Source organism: Acanthaster planci, linkage group LG01 (assembly GCF_054643075.1).
Source record: "Acanthaster planci isolate LZ-2023a linkage group LG01, COTS_SCS, whole genome shotgun sequence".
Classification (NCBI taxonomy): domain Eukaryota; kingdom Metazoa; phylum Echinodermata; class Asteroidea; order Valvatida; family Acanthasteridae; genus Acanthaster; species Acanthaster planci.
Window position 1 is genome coordinate 13,656,850 of NC_141777.1, and position 20,571 is coordinate 13,677,420.

The 20,571-nt window shown below is 40.9% G+C and overlaps 1 protein-coding gene across 1 annotated transcript; it reads left to right on the top strand.

Annotated features, from left to right (window-relative positions):
• Positions 1–7,690: 7,690 nt before the first annotated feature.
• Positions 7,691–19,633, top strand: LOC110979501 (D-beta-hydroxybutyrate dehydrogenase, mitochondrial-like). Its single transcript, XM_022235345.2, has 4 exons — positions 7,691–8,159; positions 9,046–9,198; positions 17,431–17,595; positions 17,935–19,633. The coding sequence occupies exons 1-4, from the start codon at positions 7,739–7,741 to the stop codon at positions 18,258–18,260; spliced, it is 1,065 nt and encodes a 354-aa protein (XP_022091037.1). The 5' UTR covers positions 7,691–7,738; the 3' UTR covers positions 18,261–19,633.
• Positions 19,634–20,571: the final 938 nt, after the last annotated feature.

The following is a 20,571-nucleotide window of genomic DNA, read 5'->3' on the forward strand; positions in this document are numbered from 1 at the left end:
AAAAGCCGGCGCGTTTAAATGGGCGTGGTATGCGCAGTCTAAGTTACTGGGCATGCGTAGTGTACAGTAGCTGTGAGGTATATACAATGCAGCTGGCATATTTTGAATAAAATCATTTATAATTCACGAGCTTTACTACGGCATGAACAATATTTTGACTAAATACTCGATTGTGAAACCTACCTAGAGTCATATACATGTAATATTCTGATCGTTTGCAATCACAACACCCGCAAAACCATTTACAATTAGCATTTAAACAGTCCTCACTCTCGAATAATCGATTTTTTAGTCAGTCACCGTGAAATAGTTGGTGCTATGATTAAAACAGAAAGTTGATTATCCAAAAAGGGCAATTTTACCATCCTGCACAATGGTGCAATTATTTCCTTATTATTTTCCCCACCTATGACTGTGTTGCATAGACGTTCAATATCAGGGCAACGTTGTTATGGTAGACAGACCTTGGACCTCCAACTAGCTCCATTGTGACAAAACAGTGAGCAGCATGATGCATAATTATTAATGAGCACATTTGCCGTTGCAGTTCCTGCTTTCATGTAGCGGTGACTGCATTGCGTCTCACCGCGTCGACCACCACTTATAATAACACGGAATGCCGCACCACCATCCCACCATCCTTTGCGCTCGCAAACAATGATGACTGGCGGTTACCGTGCAAAAAGCAGTACTCGCTTGCGAATGCTGCAGCGTACGTGCTGCTGTGTTGACGTATACATGTACACTCGATGGCATCTGAGAATTTCAAGCCATTTCAATGATTGTGTCAAAGGAAGAGTTTCAATAATGCAGCACATCCTCGAAATCTTTTGTACAGCAGGTTTGTTCACGTGGTATATGTAAAAAAAGTGAAGAAAATGGTGAAAATATCGGACATACAGTGAGGGACGATTCTAAACGAAACGCGTATTTCAAAATAGGGAAATTGGTAGGCCGGAGTCTATGCTGATTTTTTTAACCACCCAGGTTTGGGGAAGGTCCTGAAATGAAAAATTTCCCTATAATCGCATGTCATATACTAATGCAACTCCTCAAAAACCCATTCCACTCCTCTCTGGGCCCATCCAAAGACCTGAATTCTCAGAACTTGTTTGTTATAATGTTTGTTATAATTTCCACGAGACTTTGTTTAGGTGGAGGGGGGCAAAATACGGCAAGGGGGAGGGGATTTCCAGAGGAGGGAAACCATTGAACAGTTGAAGGGGAGTCAATTTCGCCGTTTTTACAAGGATCTGTTTTTTATATTTTCTGGGTTTTTCCCCAATTTTTTCCAGAGTCCCTTACCCCCACTCGCCATAATTGGTTTCTTCATCAAGGCGTATTCAAACTATGTTAATTTTGTGTGTACAAAAACAACTCAATGATTAGCACTAAAGCTTTGAAAAGTACGTTTTTGAAGATGCGCTGTATAGACTGACACTGACTTTCAAGGACAAACCGTTCAGTGGAGATGCCTTATTAAGAGAACAACAGTGTGGGAACGACTCATAGCAACTGGTTTTGCTGATCAATGATATAAAAGCGTGTAAACTTGTAAGTTTTATATTAAAGCAATTAATCCCTCAAAACCCTGTGAAATTCCAGTCGAGGCCTACGTTTACAGTAAAAAAAACTGGATGTTTAATTTCTTCTTTAAACGTTGAAATTGCAGAGGCATAGATCACACTGTGGTACCGTACGTCACTTCTCTCATAATCTCTACACCCACAATGCCGGGCCTATTAAAAATTTAAGGATCACTCTACTAGTAACAAAAGATGCCCTCGTTCCTACAGACTTGACTGTGTGGTATTATTCTAATCAGTGCTTGCAGCATTTCGACTAGGCACCATTTCTGTGCCCGCGGCATTCATGGGACATAGGCTGGCAGTTAATTGTTGCTCCGTCAAAATGTATTACAGTTAACAGCGTTTGACACCCTTTCTCAGGAGTCATGTGAAGGTTGTGTTTTCCAGCAGTGTTCCTTCCTTTGTGGAACTGCTTTTGTGAACGACGTGCCGTGAAACGTTAAGGGCTTCCATGATGATGGATTTGTTCAATCAAATTCTGACACAATATTATTGTCAGACTTCCACATATTTTACTCTATGTATTCTTTTTTAAACTTTTGCTACTATTCACAAACTACTGGCCGTGATCCTTTTAAAACAGGCGAGGATATGCGATACATGTACTGCATACGGGATCACATTTGGTGAGTGCAAATCAAGTCGAGCTGGCGTTGTGAACATAATCACAGATGGTTACGAAGTATGAACAGTATATATGATCGATTACCAACTTTTATTACAAAATGATAAAAAGTCCACTCAATGAGGAAATAATATTGCTATCAGATCAGCAATGATATTGTGTTTATATACGGGACATCCCTGTATATATTATAACTGAGTAATTATTCAGTTGTTCAGTATCAAACCCTCATCATATGTATAGGGCCTATAGGCTTATACAGAGAGATAGCCCAGCATATATAGGGGGCCTACGGTGCTATCTGCATTATAGCAGCAGTTAAGTTCACGGAGCTACTCTGCACAAGTTGCTGACGGGTTACTAACAAAATGTAATGCAGCTTTATTTCATTTTTCATTTTTTTCTTAGTGATGTAAACTCGAGATTGGTCGGCACTGAGTGGTATCAACAGACGGTGCATGCTAAGTGGCGTGGAAAGCTTCACTTAGACGTCATCACGGTGTCACGAAGTTTGTTTGTTTCCCCTTTTACAGCAAAGTGCCGACATCTTTATGGCTCACAGTATGAAAAACCCATGACCTTCTGTAAACGGACGGTAACCTCAGGCTAAGGGTACAGTCCACTAATTCAAGCCTAATTTAAAACGGTGTAAAACCAGCACTGTTCAGGGCCCAATAACACGCACGCCAACATCCCTGAGATTTCTGAAACACAAATGAAATTCTTGTCTGGTCACTTAATTATCTTTCAATTTCTTTTCAACTGTTTGTGGGTTAACCAATTACATTTTTAATTATTCCCACAAAATAAAATCACTCCCTCCAAAAAGTGATTTTTCCGAAGTCTGATTGCAGCCATTTATCACGTGGCAACCCTTTCTCAGGCACTTAGGACCATTTAGCAACCGTATTTTTCAGCCCTTCTGCACATGAAAGCTCTAAGACCCAGGGAGTTGATCCTTTGTTTGGGGGCCAAACAATCTTCTTTTTCAAAAGATACTGTCGGGGCACTTTTGATGCTAATGAGCTGGCCAGAAACTGTCACTTGAATTAGTGGTCTGCACCCCTAAATTTCTCTTTTTAACAGTGTGTCACAACAGAGGGCGGTAGTGAATCGACTCTGTCGCCGCGAGGGTACAGGTCGCACAATTCGGGAAAGTGACTATAGTACATTTTGCTTTAAATAAACGTGTTTCGGTGTTCAGAAGGTGTTATAAACGTGTTTCTGTGTATTGTTTATTAACAACTTAAAGGCTTCTATGTGTCTAAATTTATTATCACATCAACATGTCTTTGTTTAAAAATTAAACACCGCAACGTTTTTGGCTTTGGATTGTTGACACCGTGTGCATAAAAAGTTACCAGAAAGGTGTTAAAACATTTGCTTTTAATTTTTCAGGGAATATTACCGTTGGATATTGGATATGTTCACTCTACCCATTTTGTCTGAAGAAAATCAGACGCACTCGGTCAATTTCTGCTTGCACAACAGCTCATCTAAATTACATGGCAGATCAAAAGCTGATAATAGAGCATGAAGCTTTACCTGTGATAACGTGTGCGAAACCTTTTATAGAGTTTGCCATTATTTTTCGTTTATTTTCTTCTCAAGAAAATCACTGGCGAGAAAGTCCAGTGTAAGATATTTATCAACGTATTAAATCTGAAAAACCAGAGCAACTGGCGCACTTGTACCGTAAGTAGAATCAAAGATACAAATAATTTTCTGGCAGTTTTAAGGTAATAACTTATGGAAGAAAAAAGGTTTGCCAGTTTGAAAGTTTTAAAGAAATAACTTACAGGAAATATTGGCATTTACAAAAGACTTTGAAGTCAGTGGTAACTTTTTCTGACAAAAATGGATATAATTATATAGGGCCTACATCAGGCTGGATATACTGAATCGAAAAGCCATGAGGTGTAGGTAGGTGAATCGTCGCATAGCAATTGATCCCCGCTCTCTAAACAATACGTTGTCTTTACCGCATTTGCAATATGGTATTCTGGCATATACACGACAAGCGAAATTGTAATTTATATATATTATAAAACACATATGGTGTGCAAAAGAAATCTCCCTCAGAATAATGAATTATTCAAATCTACGGCAGACGCCGCCCCCTTTTCTGTAATATTCAATACGCTTCCGATATCCAAGAGATAAATTACAAGTTTGGAGTCTTTGTGTTTAAATATGATAGGAATTAATTGCCTTCTTCACGTTGCAGTTTTTCAACGAAGAATTCAGATATCCATTGGTATTATACAAGAAATTTTAGGACCTTGCATCAAGGACCAATAAGGAGTTATCATCTCTCTGTACCCACCTTCAGCTAGATAGTCCTCCTAACAAAATGAACGTAAAAGTTAGTGCAACGATTAAGTGAAAACCTAACGTGAAATACTGTTCAAAATACTTTACAATATAATGAACTGAATGATAAATTGTAAGTATTATCTTATTGTAGCGGGCATAATATGAAAATTATGACACCTGCTTACATTATTTATTTGTTTACTAGTTTACGCCATTTTATTGTAAGCCAACCAGTGGAGATAAGTGCGTTTCCGGCTAAGTTAGCGAAAAGTTTTAACACGCTGTACAAAAATACAGATATCCTAAATCTAACGGATACATATATTTAAAAACAACAAGGAAAACCCAGGGATTCTGTTTACACAGGATAATTATTAATTAACAATAAAAATAAATGAAGGGCGTAGCTTGAATTTGCGTTGAAGTTGGGGATGACTGGCCCTAGCTTCACTTGGCACTAAGCTGGGGAGCCTGCAGTTGAAGAACTTGCAGTTCAAGGGGGGCTTGGATGAACTCTGAGGGCCGTTGGCTATGTGCAGATGGTGTGTAGGACTCGATTGCACAGTCTCTCCTTCCCTGGCTTGGGTAAATCAGGTGTGGGGAACACAATGCATGCGATTCCGCTTCAAGTCACTCCCTGTCCAGCAGTACATACAGATCGATAGGCTCACTGAGGTTACCTTAGTGCCTCAGTACTAGTGATGTCTTTGCCTAGAGCAGGACAGGGACGAATATATAATTGTGGCAGGTTCAATGCAAGGAGAGATCACAGAGACAACAGAACAGTCTCTGTGGAGTCCAGTAGCCAAGTGGAGTGAAATACTAACTATACTAAGTAAAACAGTTGTATGGACTATCAAAAGTGAAAGTCCCTTTAAAACACTACACTATCTGTAAGGTTGTCATGGTTACCAGTGTCGGCCAATGCCTTCGTCCACCTGGGTACCTCATTTGTGTGTGTGGGTTGGTCTACACAGAAATGACTAAGGTGCTACAAGGACACTATACCAAGACCGGTGTCTTAGGAATCACAAGGTTACAACTGTTGCGGTCAAACTTCGTCTGAGTCCGGAAATATGAGTGACTCATAATCAGGAGGTAAAAGTTAATTAAGATTAAACATTAAAATGTCAAAGTTCTGGGCAATCAAATCGATTTAAAGCAAAAGGAATACACATCAAAAGATTAAACACCCGGATATAAGAACTGCAATAGAATAAAGAAAAACTAACTACTGAATATATGGAACTAAGGTAAAAACTAGATAAACGTGAATCAAGTCAAATGATTGAAACTTATCAAGTGATAAAACACAGAAGAATGTTGCAAATTCAAAGACTTAACTTGTACAAGAGGGAAATATCCCTCTCTTCACTTTAGTCAAGGGAATGTGATTATTCAATGTATGCTAGAGGTAATATATCATAAAAACCTAAGTAAAATAATATTAAACAAGTAATCCTAGGAATCACGTCTTTCTAAATTAAGTTTTACTTAATTTAGACAAGTCGCCAGAGATCTTTTTCATGGGAATGTTAAACTTCCAAATCAATGGAAACTCATACAGCAAGTTATATTCATTCAGTATTCTGGGACTAGGAAGTCAGAATGTTTGGACGGATCGTGAAAGATATCGCACAAGAAATGGTGTTTGTATCTGGAACCAACAGAACCTTAAACAGATGTCAACATGGATAGAACTTCTAAAATAGACTTTGGCTTAAGACGCGCACATTCTTTTACTCTTTCAAAACATTCTCAGCCAAAATTACAATGACTGCAATTCAGAAATGCAATGTGATATTGACCTATGACGACTTGGTCTAAACGTTGAAGAATAGACACTTCAATCTAGGCATAAAAGTAAGACAAAAGTATCATCAAACTCACCTAGAGCAGGACAGGGACGAATATGTAATTGTGGCAGGTTCAATGCAAGGAGTATGGTGTTCCATATGAGGAGAGATCACAGAGACAACAGAACAGTCTCTGTGGAGTCCAGTAGCCAAGTGGAGTGAAGGGTCACTGGCCACTGAATTTATCTGCTCCTCCACAAGGACTCTTGTGGTTGGTTGTAAGTTCTGCTACCAACCTGCCTACACGCGCTGCCAAGCAACCCCACACATTTCTAAAAAACTGCATGACCTAACTCTGGGGGAGTTAGAATTTCAAAAAATGGGGGGCACAAAATTCATCCTATTACATTATTATTGTTCACGTGTATTTAAGTTGGACTGTTTCTGATTATAATATGTAATGAGTATTTTTTAGGATCACTTCTTCAGTTTGAACTAAGGGAAATCTTTTTGGAGTTGCAAATTTGTTGTCTCTTTCATTGTACTTTAAATTGTGAATTTATTGGGCCTGGCAAAGTACAAGTAGCTGCTTTCTGCCAGCCTCCACCATTCACCACTCGTAAGTCATCCTCATTCCCAGTCCCCGACACAGATTTACACCACTGGCTCTTAATCAATTCCCTATACTGCCTTTATCCCTGCACCTATTGTCTTTTACTTTTGATACTTTTAATTAAGTTGTAAAATGTTGCAATTGTTGTAATTTTACAACTCTTTGAAATGTCTGTGGCATGGAAAGCGTTATAAATAGCCATTGTTATTATTAGGCCCTATTATCCTTACGGTTATCGGAGGTCAAAATGATAACGCGTAGTGCGCAAAGATTACACAAACTCTGTACCGTCTTTCACCGAGATCTTTTTTTCGGTACACAGTTTTTGACTAGAGTGATTCACCTTTGATTCAGTTTCACCAGAAAGCTTGAGTCGTATCAAATCTTTTGCTGAGTTGAGTCGTCAAAATTGTGACTGGGGCACGAGTAAAGTCGTTGATTTGAGTCATTATAACTCTGGCATGATAGGCACACCTTGATATCTCAAATGTGAGCTAAACAATAGTTTTGGAAGACTTATGGGGGCGTTTTACGTGAGTTTGAATGTCGTCTAGGGGTGACCCAAACTAGCTGTGGCATTATGTACACTCTGAAGATAACAGGACCTTGGATTCTATTACCAATTTATCTACCTTGAATGCCACGCTTCAGTATCAGCAGTTTACCCTTGTGTCTTTTTTTATAAGCAAAACTCCTTCTGTCCTAACAAATATTTGATGTAACTGGCATCTGCAACAAACTTTGACGTAGCGCTCCGATAGGTGTTTGGAATAGAACCTTCTTTTTGCTATCGAGAAATATGGCCGCCATAACGATCAAAAACCTTCTTGTTTTTCTTTTGTTGGCATTCGTGTTTATCCACTACATCGTTCCGAATCTCGGACAAGAATACCTATCCAGATGCTTTGGCTACATCTTGTCAATCATTCTGGCCTATGTCATTGCTGTCAATGTGAAAGAAGGCAAAGTGCAGGTCACAGGCAAGGCCGTGGTTGTCACCGGCTGCGACAGGGGGATTGGTAACGCGCTGGCCCGCTACCTGGACAGGCAAGGCTTCCGGGTGTTCGCTGGTTGTTTGTTTGAGACCGGTGCAGGGGCACAAAAACTCAAAAGGGAGTGCTCCAGGAAGCTACAAGTGGTTCAGATGGATGTGACTAGTGACGAGCAGGTGGCTGAGGTGGCTCGGTTTATACAGACTGATGTAGCGGTGTCAGGGGATGGTAAGTTTTGTGATATTGAATGCACATGCTGGCCCGAGATCCCAGCAAGGTTGCACCACAGAACCACTTTGTAAAACAGTGATTGTACCATGCTGGGCTCCTTGGGAGTATTCAAATTTTTCGATGAAAAGAACATAAACAGTATAGTGATCAACTGATCCTGCCCCAGGTCAACCAATCAAATCAAGAACAATAGAGGAAGAGTGGTTTAATATGTGAAAAAAAGAACAAATATATATAAAAGAAAAATTATCGTCTTCGGAATGACATCAAACTTAAGTACCCCCACATTCCTGGAGGTTTAGAGATGCATTTTTGCAAGCTAGCGCAGATCACAAAATAAACAGTAGGCCTATATTGCAGAACGATTGATTAGTTTCCACGAGGCAACCACGGTCCTGAGGATGATCGTGCGTAGTGTTTTAAACAAGCAAGATGGTGATGTAGCATCAAAACCGCATCATTCAAGTGCTTGTCAGCACTGGTAACGGCGCTGAGCATAGGGTTCACCACCTTTCTTCATTGGAAGGGTAAATCCTGACAAACAGAAAAGACAAGGGATCTAACTTTGAAAGTACGATTTCATACGGATTTGTGCTTTAAAACCAGTTTAATTTTATAGAACTTTGTTAAAGTTCCTAAAATTGGCCAAGTACATTATCGATCATTTAAACAACAATAACAACTTCAAGGGGTAATTGAACCGACTCTACGTGTCAAATATGCAAAATCTTTACATTCGTTTCCTATAAACAGAAAAGAATATAAGAATTCTAAGAATTCTAAGAATTCTAAGAATTATAAGAATTCCTAGTATGTCAAAATTGGATTAAAGTTTACCCACATAGAAGAAAGTTAGTTGTTGTATTTTCCCTTGTTGTCACAGTGCTTTGGGGAGTTGTCAACAATGCCGGCATTGTTATGATTGGGGAGATAGAGTGGCTGTCATTCGACAGTTACCGACAGGTCATCGAGGTCAACTTAATGGGGATGATCCGAGTGACCAAGGCATTCCTTCCCATGATTCGGAAATGCAAAGGTATATGTTCGCTTTTAAAACATTGGAATTAAATTTGGCATGTCTATACGTTACTGTAGATTACTACATGAGAAATCAATTTTATCCAGAATTTCCAGTCCATAATCTGAACTGTCTTCGTCTATTTATTAGCTCAAACTGTACATCAACAATGATGTTATCACAATAATTATCGATACTGTCACAACTGTGATGAATGTACGGTGCACAAGTAGTACAGTTCCAAGTCTAAGTACTGGCCTACCATGGTTTAGCATAGCGGTTCACTGTAATATTAAGTCCCAAAAAAATAATGCGTTATGGGTGATAATCTAACTCAAGCCTTAAAAAACTTATACACATGACACAGAGATAGTGTTACGCTCCCACACTGTTCCCCATAATATGCATGCACTATATTGTACATGTACAGTACATGTACATGCTACAACACACACCACTTAGCCCACAGCGAGCGCGCAATGACCATCTAGATAACACGCATTGTACACTGCGCATTGTATTCCACGCGCGACCCCATTGCTCTACGCTGCATGCAACATGCCCTTGAACCGCAACTCCGAAGCACACTTCCAACTAGGCTTTTCCACCAAATCTTGCTCGGAGTCGATCCTACTTTCAGTTGCACATATAACCCGTACATTCGACCCACACAGACCCCAAACTCATACCGTATGTGTCCCACCAAACCACACACCGAAAGCCTGAGTTCGGTCACGACATAGCGAGCTCAATTACCTCCGCTCACCCCCAGTTTTACCCCGTAAGAATTACGTGTAGATTTCCCAGCCATCCAGAGACCAAGTGTTGTACACAACCCAATGTACCGAGAAAGGCTCACCCTTTCCTTTCCCTCGTTGACCAAGTCCCCCGCAGCTCACCCACGAACAGCCTTTCACCCTCCCGCTCCCAAACTTCTCGGACCTCATCGCTCGCCAGAAACTAAGTTAGCGAAGACCAAATGTGTACAAAATCCCCATAGACTTTTCTTCCAAAGACTTTGTACATGTATGAATTATTCACAACCACCCCAATCCACTGCTCCCATCGTCTAAGACGCGGCCCCAAAAGTCTATATAAAGTGACCAGCTCCAGCGGTCAGTATCGATCATTCCCGAGCGGGCAGCTTTGAAGAAACAACTCCCTGACCATTTGTCAGTGTATAGCTCCGATATGACCAACCTTTCTAACACTCCCGAATAAATAGCTCAGATTTGGACGAGCAGTACTTGAGTAATATCCAGCCTTACTAGTAGCAGTTGCTCATTGTAAATAATAATAATAATTTTTGTAATAAAACAGTAGTGAGTGTATACGTCAGTCCAATGACTCTCATTCTTTACGATAGCGACCCCCTACCCCAAGAGAGACGTAAGTAGCGACACAAATTCACAACCCTTGAAATTTCCCGAAGTTTTACCTACATGAACTCTTTAAGGTTTACATTTTATGATTGATAGCAAATTAGACCAATTACATCTGGCTCTGGAATTGAACATGATCATTTTGCAGCGGCAAAAACCGTAGTCTATGACCCAGAACTTAGTGGATAAACAAATGGGGGTTATGATAATAATTTATTATTGTTAAAGTTATATCCCCTACCCCTAATGAATCAGCTAGTGATTTGTTCATTTCCAAATTTCTATGACGTCCTATCGCGGTCCGAGAGTTGAGAACTTAGATTTTGGTATTCTCCTCCACGAGACCCAGCTTGGAGAATAGTCGTCTCAAGTGGCTGGTGCTGGTTTTGACCTCTACTACCTCTTGCCCTCCTGGTCTGGGAAGATTTATATTTTTCCCAAAGGCTAACGACCGCCAGACACATTCTCGTCTGCCACCAGGACCAGACTCCCATTCTGAAGCCTAGCATTCTTCCACCATATAAAACTTCCCTGCTTTGAGGATCTCACCATTAAGGTCATTGCAAGAGTCAAGCCACTCCTTTCTTCAGTCGGATCGAAGTCGAACACATGAGGAACTCGTCAATCTTTGATTTCTCCCGTAGTGAGGCTGTCTGCGTTATAACTCTTTTGACTTCTGGATAACTTTAAAGCGCATACCCAGAGAGACAAGGTTTCAGGATACGGTACGGTTCCTGCTGAACAATTGGGGAACAGGCCAATGATCCTCGATCACCATTAAGAACTTTTGGTCCCTTTAGTCAGCGGCCCTCTTAGATCACCTTGTCAGCACCCAATCCTCTGGACCCCTCGTATGCTGGGCTGAATTCAGAGTCAGCATACTGGCACTGCAACTTACCAGTAGCCTCTTAGATCCTTCCGACTAGATCTGCCACAAAAGGCGCGGAAACGCCTACTCTCGATTCGTGTTTATTGTAAAACTGAGAAGTGGAATTGGTCCGTAAGACGATGTGGATGATCACAATCTTAGCCTTCTTCCAGGACCATCTTGCTGAGATGAGCTGAGAGAACAGCAGCTGTAAGCTCCGATTGTGGTATTGATTTGGACTTATTGGGACACGGCATTGCTTTTCCCATGGGGCAGTGTGCGTGTACGTGATCATGTCTTTATGAAGCTCGAGAAACGCTTAGGGTTCCTCCCCAGGTCCCCACCTAATGTCTCTTGATACTCCCTGTACTTTTTCCTTGCTAGCTGTTTGAAGGATGAGCGGGCCCTCTTGAAAGCTTGCACATTCTTAGGGATGGAATTGGAAAGTTTTTTCTTGAAAGCCTTTTCTTTGGTTTTCAAAGCTTGCATGAGTTCTCCATCAAACTACGGTGGAGTAGTACGGCGAGGTATAACTCCTGGCACCACATCTGTGATGGCAGCCCCAACAAAGTCGTGAAAGAGTAAAGCTGCTTCATGGCAGTCCGATGTTGCCTCTAGTAAGCACCATGGAACACACTCCCAGGTCCTCTGTAGGTCATTCATATCTGCTGAACGGTAATTGAAGTTCATTCGATTTGATTTAACGTGATTCATTGACGGTGATATGGTGATGGTAACGCTGAGTGCACTGTGATCCGAACTGAAAACATCATCTCCCACTTGGCAACTTGCTTCCATCTCGACAGTGCAGAAGGCAAGATCAAGAATGCCCAAACCTAGTCCTAGGCAAAGTAGCAGTCCTGTGTACATGAATATATCACTGCAGAAGGTGGCTACACAAACCTCTCGGATATTGCTGATCCATTTCCTCAGTGTAAACCCTACCTTGCCTGGCAAATTGATAAGCTGGCAGGCAGGATCGATACCCATTTCTGCAAAACTCACTGACACCAGAGGGTTATCTAGAGGATCACGTACTGCTGCGGCTGCTGCCTCGCAAAGTCAGCATACCAACTGGATTGCTTAAAAAATCTGGGCCCTATAGGATATTATCATAGAGCAATGTACCTCCGAATCTTGAATCAAACACCATTCTTATTTTGCCCGGCTTCTGAGGGTGAAATACAGGGTGATGTGGCTAATGTCATTCCTTTTTCGTCTCAGCAGTTGGTATTTCTTTTGGGATCGACCTTGCATTTCCCTTTGGATGAAACCATCAATTGTTACTGGCGACACAAGTTATATCAACCTTTTGCAGGCACTCTTGAAGGGAACACAGCCTTGTCAAAGAGAGTGCTTGGTAGTCCGGCAAGTTGGGATTCTCACTTCGCCATGGCAAACTCATTTCATACTGGCCGTCAACCAGCCTCGCACACTTTCCACGGTGGACCTTGCCCTCTAGATCTGAACGTCAATTGACTCACTTTGTTATCCAAGAATAACTTACCTGAATCTCTACCTCCAAAATCGCCAGACGTGCTAAAGCTACTGGAGTCTTTCAGCTTGATTGCCATGATGGTTACTGAAACTTTCTGCTCCTTTCTTAAATAGGGTTGGCGTCCAACCTAGGAGTGAGCACACTGCATATAAAAGCCGCTTTTCCTTAAAGAGCAACTCTAAGGGAAAACATGTTTTCCCTGATTTTTATCTGTTCAAATAAGTTGGAAACATCTAAATCGAACGCACTGTCGTTTGGTTTAAGAGCTCAACTATAACAAGCTAAAAAGGGCCTTTTTCCTGTTCATGCCAAGATGCGAATTCTGAACATGCATCAACCAAAGGCCTAGATATGCCATGCACTGGTCCAGATCTGGAGTTCTGCGAAGTCCCCTTTTCTCTTAAACCATGGCTCTTAACCGTTTCACAGCAATCCTTTTGTTTTGTCACCTTGCCAATAACAGAGCTCATCAATCAGACGACTCGCCCCACGACAAGCTGTCCAAAGTTCGCCCTCTGCTAAATATTGTATTGTCATTCATCCTTCGGATCTATAGGCCCGGAAGAAACAACTCGCCAGACGAAAGTGAAATTCAAGTGATGACTCGGCTTCAAGCAATACATGCCACGAAAAGCTGTAAAATTGGGACTGAAATACTTCTCTCTAAATGAGTCAGAAACCGGCTACACTAGTATCTGGATTTTGTTCACAGGGGCACAAGCCAGATCACGGCAAAGTCAACCCTGTGCTACCTCTGCTGAAAAAGACCACCCCCACCCCTCCCTGCGCAGGGGAAGATAGTGGTGGACTTTGTCAAAGGATTGTAACAAGGGACATTGCATCTATACATGGACAACTGGTTCAACAGCCCGGCTCTAGTCTCCAAGTTATCACAACTAGGATATGGAGCTTGTGGAACACTTGGGTACAATACTCAAGGTATACCAAATGCGGCGAACCCCCAAAATTTCGCATGAAGAGAGGAGATCAGCCCAATTTTACGAGAAGTCAGGCCAGCTATGTGTCATACAGCAGGACGCTAAGCATGTAACTTTTCCTGCAAACTATGGCGACTGCAGTGTCACTAGTAAACGGATTCGCTGCAAGAACAGTTCAACAGGATACCGTGACGTGCCTCGACCTTCAATAGTCAGCGACTGCAATCAGTTAATGGGGTAAAGTGACAGTCACTACATGCACAACCACATATGGCTGAAATGGTGTAGAGAGACTTCTTCACTATCCTGGGTATCTGTCTGCTGAATGCTACCATCGTTTACGACAGTACAGCCACAAACAATCGCCTGTTCAGTTTGGATTTCCTTGTCAAGTTGACGGAGGGACTTCTTTCCACATGAGAAAGTGCAACCCAACACAGCATCCTAGACATCCATCATGTGGTGCCAGCCCTGTAGATCATCAACACTATCCCGGCCGGAGTGTCAAGAAACGCGATTGTTTTATGTGTGAAAGGCAAAGCGACGCCAGACTCGTATGATCTGCAAAAACTGTAGACATGCAATGTGTGTTACACAATGCTTTGAGAATTTCATTTGAAATATAATGATATCCTCGAACAAACTAATCTGCCCCCCCCCCATTTCAACGTTGCCCAAGACGCACATACCGCCCACCAGCATTGAAAGGGGGGTGGAGGTAAAGTGGAGCACATTAGGAAAGCACACAGGTAAACAAGACGTGACATCATCAGTACATGGACTATTTACTAGAAAACTAAGTTTCACAAATAAGTCAATCGAGGGCGCTCGTTCTGTGGTAAAGACTGAGCTTATCATGACTGTGTACTGAGTGTGGCAGATTCTCATAGTTGTTCATAGTTGGGACAGTCACTTGCTCAGTCCCAAAGGATGCCGCATTCGTTTATCGTATCTGCTGTAGCAGGGCATGCAATATCAAGTGTAGCTGCCCAAACTGCTGTCTCTCAAAAGAAGTAGCGTGGTAGTGTAGTAGACTCATTAAAGAGGTAGGATCTCCGTGAAGAGGTTTAATGTTGCCAATGATTTTACTGGTTCATTGCCATCGATTGCCAAGTGTAAAAAAAACCTGTTTGGACAACATACCAAATTAATCTCTTGTAAGAAATTGCAGATAACTATCTTTCCATTTTAAAAATTGATTGTACATTATAATTAAATTTAAACGTATGGGACAGTTTAAGTTCGACAAGCACATGCACACGAATGTGAATATCACTTATGTTACATGTACATGTACTAACCGTATCACCCCTTGTACAATTTGCAACCCGTAGCGCTGACATTATGATTTACAGTTTCCCTCCACAAAACAAGTAAAAAGATATGTGTAATCAATAACGTTTCACACCAGCCTTGGGGCTCAACAATGGCACTCCGAGAAACCCCAGGAAACTCCCTCATACTCTTTGTTTAGTATTACATTGCACATAATTTATGATAATTCCCCATAACGAGCACTCATAAAATGAAGACATATAATCAAAAACACACCCTTTTAGCTGTTAGACTTACTATGATTACCGAAAACCCTGTAAAAGTACGTGAAAAGAGCCTATAATTTATTATGCATGACCTAAAGTGAGCACAAATGCCAAATGCTAAGCTGGTCTCCGCCGAGAGACTTCATGTCAGGCTTCTGAATGGTCATGGTGGTGAGGCTTGGCACAGTTTTGAGATCATTTGATGCTGGAACAGTCTGTGAGACTGCTGTGGGCAATGTGGCAATCTCATTTGACACTGGAGTATACAGTGAGGTTATTGCAGTGTTGTGCCACTCTCCCCTGCACTACTGAAGGAAACGTGCTGCGTAAATCATTTATGTTAGCCCATGTTTAATCATCACTGTTGATGGTCACTCAGCAGCACTACTTGTGACTTTTTCACTTGCGTCGGTCACTTGCGTGAGATCCTGTCTGTCAACTGTGGCTTCATCCTCTACTTGCATTTGTTCCTCCTAAATACTTGCCTCTAACTGTGCCCGCTCCTATTTATCCTCCATATTCGGAAGTTGATGTCTTGTCACATACAGTACTTAGCCATTAAGATGGCTACCAATAGACAGAATCCACTAACATAGACTACTGTTTATTCTGTGCACTGGTCAACAGAGGGCACTGTGCATGACTAGTACAGTTCAACCCGTGCATGCATGTACAATCATGACATTGTTGTTGTTGAACTCATCTCCAGCATCATTTTCTGTTTCTCCAGTTCCTACTTGTTCTTGAGCTACTTCTTCCTCAGCTTAGTAATCTCAGGTCTTCCCCTTGTCTCTCGATATTTTTCGATGGACGCGACACTGCATGAACGTCACACTGCATGATCTGTTTCAGTCCCACTGGTCTACTTTTGTCCATGCAGCCATCTTTGGTGGATTGATTCGATGTTGATGTCCTCTTTGAACTATTAACTGGCATGTCTTATTTGGCTGATTTCATTGATCCTCAATTACTGACAGTGTCCTTCATTGGCAGTGGCGTATCTAGCAGTGGGCCGGGGAAACTTGCCCACCCCCCACCCTACGGATTTTTTGTTATCAAATCTCAGAGGTGGTAAGAAGTCAATATTTACAAATCCACGTCAAGTAACAAGTCATGACCCGATAGTTACAATTCAAATCAAAAGTCACAAAAATAGCGACTCAAGTCTGACTCAAGTCCAAGTCAAGTGACTCGAGTCTACAACTCTGTCAAATCTTAATAAAAATATTAATTTATCAAATATTACCACCAAAGCCCACACTACAAAATAAGCTAAAAGGGAGGTTGCTCTCCCATCAGAGCACAAGCTGTATACGCTTCTGACGCTGGTGATGATGTTAACGTAAATTATATCCGCCATTTCTATCTTACAGCGTTGTAGTCTTATGCACTCTCGGTTTATCCCCAAAACTCTTGCACTGTCATATGAACATAACGGGGAGTAACATTTGTTCAGAATGTCCAACTCCTATCCCAACACATACATTCTATCGGATAAAATTCTCTTAAAATTGAATCTTGCTGTTACCACAATCAATACTGCTGCAACTCTAAAGCACAGTGCACAAGTTAAGTGTGGTGCAACTTCAACTATAACAAATTATCAATTTAGATGAAATATAAACCGATTTTGTTAAGTCTGATGAAAATTACACGTTTCTGGAATTTAATGTGACCCTTTTTCCAAGTTTAACAGCAAACTTTGGGAATAAACAAATTGGGGACGCCCTGTACATACGGTTGTCATAAGTAATTCACTCTCTCTGGTTGGACGACGATTCTTGATAAGGTTTATACATGTCCCCCTCCCAAAAAGGATGTGTCTTAATTTACCTGAAGTTAACATTTTCATGTATAAAACGTCGAAAGCAACATATGTTTGTCCGGATTCAGAGGCATCGTTTATGGTTGTAAACATTTGATAAATAGAAACCATCCATGTGACGGTATCTGGACCAATCAGCTCAAAATGTTTTTGATGCTTGTGATTACATTAAACTTTCCAATTTTTATGTTATTTCAGGGCGAATAGTTAACGTGAGTAGCGCGCAAGGGCTACATGCCGCCCCCTATTACTCCCCGTACGGGATCTCCAAATTTGGGGTGGAGGCGTTCTCGGACTGTCTCCGTCTTGAGATGGACAAGTGGGGAGTGAAAACGGTCATCATCCAACCAGGAAATTTTTCAGGTGTCACAGCAGTGCATTAGTAAATTGTCGAATTATTTGAAATTTCAACTAAGGTGGCTAGTGATTATATTTTTGCCCAGTTCAAGTTAGCCGATATTCACGTAAGCTTTTTCAATGATTTTCCAAGGATGGCAAATTATCAATAGGAAAACCAATTAGGACTCCATTGACTATTTCACAAAAACGAAAAAACCTTAGAATTGTATTGATTGATTAAAATACCAAAACCTACAGATAAATGAGTTGGTGGCTTCGACAGTGCACCCCGTAAGAAAAAGATGGCCCGCCATGTAGAATGGCTGATAAATCAAGTTTAGCATTCTTTTCTTGATTTTATAGCATTTTCTGAAGTCGGTGAAGGAAACAACATTGATAAGATGCTGGGCTTGGTTTGGAGTGGCACACCGGACCACATAAAGCAAGTATACGGCGAGGATTACTTCAATAACTTGCTGAAATTGGTGAAGACTCAAAGAAGTATGGGTGTTCAACACGACTTGAAGTCTCTCTTGAGTGGTATTGAGGACGCCCTCATTGCCGTGAATCCGCCAGACAGGCTCTTAATTGCTGAACCAAAGCTTTTTGCCTTTTTTGTGCACACCTTTCCTGCCACCTTGACGGACTATTTTTACAAGGTTTTCATGTTGACTAGTAAAGACAAATGAAGCTACTGGAGAGTTTTCAACGTGAATGGACTAAGTTTCCGTGATCACCGTTTTGGCTTAGTGTTCGAGATGGTTTTAATTTAGCGAAGACTTTAGTAAAAATGGAAAAACAAATAATAAATATGATACGTTTTGATCTTCCCAGTGATTGATTTATCAACTACATGAACTGATGACGATATTCTTCACAAAAGAAAAACAAAAAATACTTCTTCCCGAAAAGTGAAATGTACAAAATATGCCCTCAACAGTAACATGGACATTTACAAGGTCAGCAATGACGCAGCATGAATCTATTGCACCTAGCATCACGATCATACTATGGCCCGTTAATTTCCAGCACCAGTATGACTATGTTCCAACAAGAACCATTATGAAAAGACTGGAAACCTGAGTGGTGTTGATGAATACAGCAAGAGAAAAAAAAAACAATCACGAAATGCCAAAAATGATCCACACATTTGATTCTATGACAAGAATACGGTACTGTATATCTATAAAACAATATATTTTTGGTTTTCAAGAATGATTTTGAAGTCTCCCTGCGTGCTATGTAATGCTCATAATTTAGTAAGTGTTGGGTCATTTCGCAAAAACGAGGTCCATTTTTTTCATCATGTGAAAGAAACCTCACCCCCACCAAAGAAAGGACGGGGAGTTCGTTCTCTCGAATTCTGGTGCTTTCATTTTCTAAGGAAACAACGATCTTGGTGACGCTACTAATGCCACATGTATGTTATTCTATGTTTTGACGTTTGTGGAACTCTTTGTTTTGCAAGTTAACCGCATATAAACCAAGGTAGTATACAAACCAAAGTTTTTTTTAGCATTGACAATAACCACAGCAAAGGTTTGACCTTCATCTTCATTGTGATTGACTTGATAATGTAGCATGGGTGTGGGGGGTTACTCCTCCCCCCAAAATAAAAATACATAAGAAAAAGAGAGATATGAAGAATGTGCTGAAAAAATTCACCACCTTGCAGTTTCAGTGGTTTATCAGTTCGTTACTAATGACTTTCTTGGCCTTCCCACGCCTGGACCCCCCCTGTAAAATTGGTACCTAGCTTCCTCGGGAAAAAAATCCCAGAGACGTCCTTGATGTAACTTAAGGTAAAAATCGGAAAAACAACAAAAATTGGTAATTACCAAATATGGGCAATGCTGAAGATGTACTAGTACTTTGCGTCAGTTATATGAAAAAAAAATGATTAAAATATTCGTAAGGTCAAAGCCCATCACAATATTAATATATGGTTTCAGTGTTTACAATCACGAGGCTTTTTGTGGGAAGCTGTGTTGTTTCCAGCATAAAACCTACTTAGGAAACATCCTATCCTGTTTTAAAATGAAAAACACTTGCCGCTCTACAACTGCCAAAATTGCAAGAGCCTCATACATTTTGTCTGTACATCCTCCACAAAATAAAAAAAGCTATTGTAAAACGCCAAGATTTCCCAGGTTGCAAAGATTAAAGGAACAATTTGACTGTATTTTATTTTAATTAAAGACTTACAACACATGAAACGGAGCTTTATTAACAGTTTTCATGACTTTTCACCTCCAATGCAGTAAAAGGTAAGATTTTCAATATTTAGGATATATATCTTATATATATTTATATTAAGTCAGTTATTGAATTTAGGGAACAAATCTAAAGTTGAAATTGAGTTAGTTTTAATTATAGAACTGACATGGTGGCCCCATGTAAACCTCCGGCCATTGGCGAGCCGCCCGAGGGTTCTGGAAGCTCCGCGTTACTTTCAGGCTTTATCTCTAAGAATACAAGAAATCCCTAACTCTCTAGGGTATGTGCAAAATCATATTAAAATTGGAGGATTCAGAGCTGTTAGGGTTAATCACCTTTAAAGCAATAGTAACTGTTAGCTCAAGGGACGCCGGTGCTTGAAGATTTCGCCATTTATCGATTTCTGCTTCAGGATCATCTCATCTTCAGTCTGCTTCTCATTAAGCAGACGAAAGATGAGATGATCGATCATCACGTGAAGACATCGATCACCACACGAAGAATTGCAGCTTTGAAGAGACCGCAAAATTCTGGCGGAATAGGGAAATACCTGTATATCCTCCCCTCCCCACTTTGTGACTGGTGGATTGTGTGGATCGTTCCCCCACTTTTTGTGGTGAGAAAAAAGGCTGGGATTTTAAGGTCTTTTACTTCCATTAAGTAAAATGTATTCAATGGTACTGGAAACCACAAACAACTTTATCAAATATGCCATTTTAGTGTAAAGGATAGGTGTGTAAATTCACATAGATGGACATATGGTATCATGAACAGCGTCCCCAA

Bases quoted from the DNA above. Each gene is read 5' to 3' on its own strand.
- LOC110979501 (XM_022235345.2), top strand. From the start codon at position 7,739: ATGGCCGCCATAACGATCAAAAACCTTCTTGTTTTTCTTTTGTTGGCA. The intron at 8,160-9,045 runs GTAAGTTTTGTG...TTGTTGTCACAG, and splicing joins TGTAGCGGTGTCAGGGGATG to TGCTTTGGGGAGTTGTCAAC. The intron at 17,596-17,934 runs GTGTCACAGCAG...TTGATTTTATAG, and splicing joins CCAACCAGGAAATTTTTCAG to CATTTTCTGAAGTCGGTGAA.